This window comes from Saccopteryx bilineata, chromosome 3 (genome assembly GCF_036850765.1).
Source record: "Saccopteryx bilineata isolate mSacBil1 chromosome 3, mSacBil1_pri_phased_curated, whole genome shotgun sequence".
In the NCBI taxonomy this organism is placed as follows: domain Eukaryota; kingdom Metazoa; phylum Chordata; class Mammalia; order Chiroptera; family Emballonuridae; genus Saccopteryx; species Saccopteryx bilineata.
The window spans coordinates 238,583,173-238,588,933 of NC_089492.1; the positions used below are offsets into that span (position 1 = coordinate 238,583,173).

The 5,761-nt window shown below is 61.8% G+C and overlaps 1 protein-coding gene and 1 long non-coding RNA gene across 2 annotated transcripts; one reads left to right on the forward strand and one right to left on the reverse strand.

Annotated features, from left to right (window-relative positions):
* Positions 1 to 441: 441 nt before the first annotated feature.
* FOXD3 (forkhead box D3) lies at positions 442 to 2,105 on the reverse strand. The gene has a single exon (XM_066269005.1). It carries the CDS (start codon positions 1,977 to 1,979, stop codon positions 570 to 572), a length of 1,410 nt encoding a protein of 469 aa, XP_066125102.1. The 5' UTR covers positions 1,980 to 2,105; the 3' UTR covers positions 442 to 569.
* A 474-nt stretch (positions 2,106 to 2,579) lies between these two features.
* Positions 2,580 to 4,884, forward strand: LOC136331087 (uncharacterized). The gene is made up of 4 exons (XR_010730443.1): positions 2,580 to 2,710; positions 2,932 to 3,347; positions 3,549 to 3,664; positions 4,331 to 4,884. It is a non-coding gene; the product is annotated as an uncharacterized lncRNA (long non-coding RNA).
* The last annotated feature ends 877 nt before the right edge of the window (positions 4,885 to 5,761 follow it).

The following is a 5,761-nucleotide window of genomic DNA, read 5'->3' on the forward strand; positions in this document are numbered from 1 at the left end:
TATCATATATATTCATCCATATATAAACAGATTTTTATAATAGAATGACACTTCTCGCCTTTTGAAAAATTTTTATATTTAAAATCTCCCAACGCCTCTGTACATCTTTTCTCACATAAAACTGTGGAGAGTGAACCTTCAAAAAAAATGAAAGTTCAGAGCTCTAATCTACTGAATTTGTTTTTTTCTTAAAAAAATAAAAACCCCAAAAGGAAAGTCAATAATTTTTATACAAATATGTACAAAGAATTTCTCTTCCATCCCCATGGTGTTGAGAGCAGGCGCCGTCAGGGTGTATTTTTGGAAAATTGGGTTCTCGGTTTTACCTGCACGGAAAGCTCTCCCCGGCGGGCGCGCGCGGCGAGCTGGCTCCGCCAGCCCAGGTGTGCGCGGGAGGGTGGAGGCTGCGGAGGGCGACGCCGCGGGGTCAAGGGGAGGAAGTGGAGGAGAGGCCGAGGCTGAGTCCTGGATTGGGCGGGGGGCCGGGGCCGGGGCGGGGCGCCCAGCCTGGGAGCGCAGCGGCCACCCCGGCCGGCCGCGGGGCCCCGAGTCCCGGCCATTGCGAGTCCCTATTGCGCGGGCCACTTGGCTTGCGCGGCGGCGGCGGCGGCGGCCGAGGCTGCGGGCTGCAGGAACTGTCCGGAGAGCGGCACGCTCAGGATGGGCGCGATGGTGGCCGTCGTCCGGCTCAGCGACAGCGGCTGGTGCGTGGCCATGAGCGCCGCTGACTGCACCGTCCCCGGCGGCCTCAGAAAGGACTGCGCGGAGCCCCCGCCTCCCCCGGCGCCCCCAGTCACCCCGGCGCCCGCCGCCGAGCCCCCGGGAGCCGCGGGGCCCCCGCCGATGATGTTCTCGATGCTGAACGACGGCCGCGCGCTCGGCTCCGACTTGATGAGCGACGCCGTGGTGCCCGCCGCGCCGGCCGTGCCCGCAGCGGCCGCGGCGGCGCCCAGACTGTTGAGCTGCAGCTGCAGGCTGGGCCCGAGCTGAGAGCCGAAGGCGGCGGCTTTGCGGCCCAGCTCGCCCGAGGGCAGCAGCGGCACGGCGGGCGGCAGCACGGGCGCCACCGGCGGCAGCGCGTACGGGTACTGCAGAGCCGCGGCCGCCGCCGCCGCCGCGGCCGCCGCCGCCGGGTGCGAGTAGGCGCCGGCCGCGGCCGCCGGGTGCAGGCCGTAGGGGCGGCCGTAGGGCCCCGCGGCGCCGGCCGCCGCCGCCAGGCTGTAGGCGCCGAAGCTCTGCATCATGAGCGCCGTCTGCTCGCGCAGGTGCTCCTGCTGGTGGCGCTTGAAGCGTTTCCGGCGCCGCAGGAAGCTGCCGTTGTCGAACATGTCCTCGGACTGCGGGTCCAGGGTCCAGTAGTTGCCCTTGCCCGGGTTGCCCGGCTCGCGGGGGATCTTGACGAAGCAGTCGTTGAGCGAGAGGTTGTGGCGGATGCTGTTCTGCCAGGCGGGGAACTTCTCCCGGTAGTAGGGGAAGCGGTTGCTGATGAACTCGCAGATGCCGCTGAGGGTCAGCTTCTTCTGCGGGCTCTGCAGGATGGCCATGGTGATGAGCGCGATGTACGAGTAGGGCGGCTTCACCAGGCTGTTCTTGGGCTTGCTCGGGGTCAGACCTGCGGCCGCTCCGCCGCCCGAGCCGGGGCCGCCGCCCTCCTCGCCGCCCTTGCAGCCGTCGGCCTCGGACGCGCCCGCCTCGCCCCCCGGCCCCGCGCCGGCCCCGGCTCCGGCCGCCTCCTTGGGCGGCACCGGGGTCTGCTGGAGCGGCGGCTGAGGCTGCCCGGGCTGCGGCGCCGGGGGCACCTCGTCCGCCTCGTCCAGGCGCAACTCCGGCGGCCCCGCGGGGCTGTCGCAGGCGGCGTCGCTGTCCTTCTCCTCCAGCCCGTCGTCCCCCTCGCCCACCACGTCGATGTCCACGTCCTCGGCCGTCAGCACCGTCTGGCCGGACATGTCGCTGGCGCTGCCGCTGCCGGAGAGGGTCATTCCTCCTCGAGGTGGGTGGCGGCTGCGAGGAAGAAGCGGCGCGCGATGGGGTCTGTCAGGAAAACTGCCGCCGAGCTCGGGGGAAGGGGTTTGGGGCGCCCCCGAAAGACGGGGCGCTGGGAAAGAGGAGGGAGCGCCTGTGGCGCGGGGCCCTCCCGGCTCGGCTCACACCCGGTGGCCCCGCATCGCGCGGCGAGGGCGCTGCCGTCCGCCCCCCGTGGGCGCGCTCCGCACACTCCTGCTGCCCCGGCGCTCGGCACGGAGCGCTCGGCGCTGCTCCCGGCCCGGCGGCTGCTCCGCGCCGCGCCCCCTCACTGCGCCTGCCTTCGGCCTCCGGGCCGCTGTGGGCAGCAGAGGCTGCGCCGGCGGGCGCGGGACGCCGGGCGCCGAGCCGCTCGCGAGGGCGCGGGCCGGGGCCACGAGGGGCGGGGGTGTCAGGGACGCCGGAGCCCAGGTAGTCGAAAGTCCCGTTTTAAGGACTGGCCTGATAGATTACTTTCTACTTAAAGATCCAGCGGGAGGCGGGGCCACGTGACCGCGCGTGACGTCAGGGCCGCGCTGAGCCGGCCAAACTCAAGTTGGTCCAGGGAATTGTCAACAAAGGGACCCGGGACGCGCAACTCCGCGCCGCGCCGTGCGCCGGCATCCCGCGGGCGCCGAGGGGGCCCGGCCTGCTCCGAGGCCTCCGTCTAGGCTGGAGCCCGGCGCGGGGGTCCAGGGAGCCCGCGGATGTGAGTGCGGGGGAGTGGGTGTGCGCGAGCGAGGGCGTGGGCCTGGGCGCGCCCGCCGGACCCGGCGCTCTTCCTGCCCTGCGCTCCCGCCGCCTCTCCCGGGCCCCGTCCTCCTTCTCCCGTCCCTCCTTCCTCACAGACTGGGCCATACAGAAACAGATTCACCCCCCACACACGCACAAAGAAAAACTTAGTAGTCTTCTGTTTTTTATTCTTTTTAGTTTTAAAGAGTGAGGACTGCACACCCGGCTCCGTTTGCTGATTAGACGTCAGACTCCCGCTTCCCGCCTCAGGGCTCATTCCACGGAAACGTCTGCTGAGGGGGCGCGCGCTCTCCCCCCCCAAAAGCCTCACCACCGGCTTCGCTTTTCCGATTCGATGTAGGCGTGCTTTTATATGTGTGTCTTTTTTATTCCCGCGACCAGAACAGCATCAGCTATGGTTTCCGAAGGTCAAAAAATAGTTACTGATGAATCTATTAGAATAGTTGCCGAGTGACATAAAAACGAGGCAAAATAACAGGTAACCTGTAAATAAAGAAGCCATATCTAGCTGCTCCGAGTTGTTAAACGACTTAGCGTGTGAAAAAATCGGAAACGAGGTGCTGGGAATGGAGCCGGAATTGGCAGCAGCCTGGGTAAGTCGAGCGGGGCAGGGAAGTGGCTTTGGACCTTCAGATCGGGTGCCGAGCGGGGCTGGGCCGCGGAACGGCGCCCGGAGCCCGCGGCGTGACTCCCCTGGCGGCTGGGTCCAGGCTCCTGGGAGTGGGGGCGTCTGGGCATGCCTCTGGACCAGGCTCTCAGGTGCTGCTAACTAACGTGGATTCTTTCCTCTTAAGACTTAGATACACCTTCCACGATTTAACTTCCTTGGAAATCAGCATCCGAACGGGTGGAGGAGGCGAGGAGGCGGCCAGTGCACACCGAGTTTCCCTGGCAAGGAAAGTCACTGATGGTAGGAGAGACAGGGGGATGGAGAGGGGGTACCGTAACCCTTCCCCCAGTTCATTGCATTACTGGGATCGCGTAGACCACACTTGCGAATACTACCCCTGACCCGGTGAGCCCGCGGCACACCACCTCTTCCCTCCCGCAGGTTGAGGCCGCCTCCTAGGGAGTCGCGAGCGCCTGCCGGAAACCAAGCCCAGTCTGTCCGCTGAGGTCTGGGAGGGAATGTCTGTCTCACCAGAGGGAAAAGCGAAAGGGGAGGAGGTCTGAGAGGAAATAATTAGTGAAATATTTACAGAAAACACAAACTGATTTAATTCCTGGTGGACAGTGGCATTCTCATTCTCTCAGTCTGTCTACTACAACTCCCTCTTTCCTTGGCCTACGCACCCTCGCCATATCGGTAAACTTGATTATAGGCAGCCCGACACACAGATTGACTTTCATTTCTGTTAGATAATTCACTGGATATAACACTTTCCTATTGGCTCCCCACTTCGTAGAACGTTCCAGGCTGGGGCTGGGGGAGAGTGGAAGCATTTATTCCATTCGGAGACACCTGCGAAACTTCAAGATTTTTCAGTACCTAAATGACCCCCCCCCCCAGTTGCACCTGACCCTAAATGCGTCTATTGAGTAGATTTCTGCAGGTGCACCGTTTTGTGGTCCACAGGCTCGGAATCGTTTACGATGCATCTTAGGCTCCTGTGAAACCGACCAGCGTGGTGCGCTGGCCGCCCGCTGTCCGCAGCAGGAGAGGTCACGGCTGCGACTGTCGGAGTAACCCAACCATCACAAAACGAAGTTCCGAGGGACAAAAGAGGAAACCGAGATTTACAAATTCATAAATTACTTTTGCTCAGCTTTGTTTTCCAGCCGCAGAGGCTGGCGCGAGTCGCGCAGCTCAGCCGCCGTCTGCCTAGGAGACTGGGCCGGCGCGAACGCGTGCACGTGTGTGCGCGAACGGGAGGGTGGCGGCTCTGGGGCCGCCCTTCGCAGCCTTCTTGAAGCGGCCTCTAAATGAGCCTAATTTCGATTCTGCTACATGCCAGCGCTGGATCTCGGAACTCCCTCTGCGCTGCTGGCCGCTGCCTCTCACCTCCCCCAGCCAGGACCTAGCCTGCTCCGTCCATTCCCCGTGTCACTTTGTAACCTCCCTGGGGAAAAGAGTGTGTGTGTGTTTTGGGGGGGCGAACAACTCCCAGCCGCCAGTTCCATTTGTTGCGCTTTTTTCCTTCGACACAATAAAAGTCAAATTAATTGATTCATACCATTAATTACGGCGCATAGCGTGAAAAGCGACGCTTCCCCTCGGTTAGAGATCTATTGTGCTAATCTCTTGTTCAATCAGTGTTACCATCTGATGCTGGGTCTGGCCCTTACAGAAACTTTTCGACTCGATTAGCTAAATGATGAAACGTGCAGGACCTACTGGCTGCGGCCCCGACGTCTGGCGGCCGCGCTGGCCCATCCACTTAATATCGATTTCCAGTGGAGTCTGCAGATTTTCCCGCTACTGCTCTCGCGTGGGAAACCTGCCGCGGCTTTCCTCCTTCTGGGCGGACAGTAGCGCCAGTGCAAACTCCCGAGGAGTGAAAGAGGCGTAGCAGCAGTTCAGGTGGGAAGAAGGAATGTTCCCGCAGTTCTCGCAGCCGCAGAACACCTGGGCGGAATGGCCAGAGTGGGAGCCGGACTTGGTGCAGGGACCTGCCCTAGGCCGGCTAGATCACAGGCTAAGTAAACTCTGTTTGCCGAATATTTGCACTTTGCAGCTAAAAGCCCACAAGTCGTCAGTTACCGCCAAAGTTAGGACAGAGAGAGATGGAAGTGGAATAGAGAAAATGACAATATTGGGGGGAGAGTGAAATGTGGATCAATATTTTCTGAGTCATAGAGGGTTACTGGGGGAGAGAGAAAGATGAAGTATACACACACGCATACTATGAGTGAAAGTGACTACTTAGGCCATAAGCAAACTTCCCAGGAGGGATTTAAAGAAGATGGAAGCCAGCTGTCTCACCTGTTCAAATGTTTGAAACAGTTCAGCCAAAGGAGAATGGAATGAGGCTTCTCCTGGGGCGGGCAGAGCCGGTGGCATCCACCT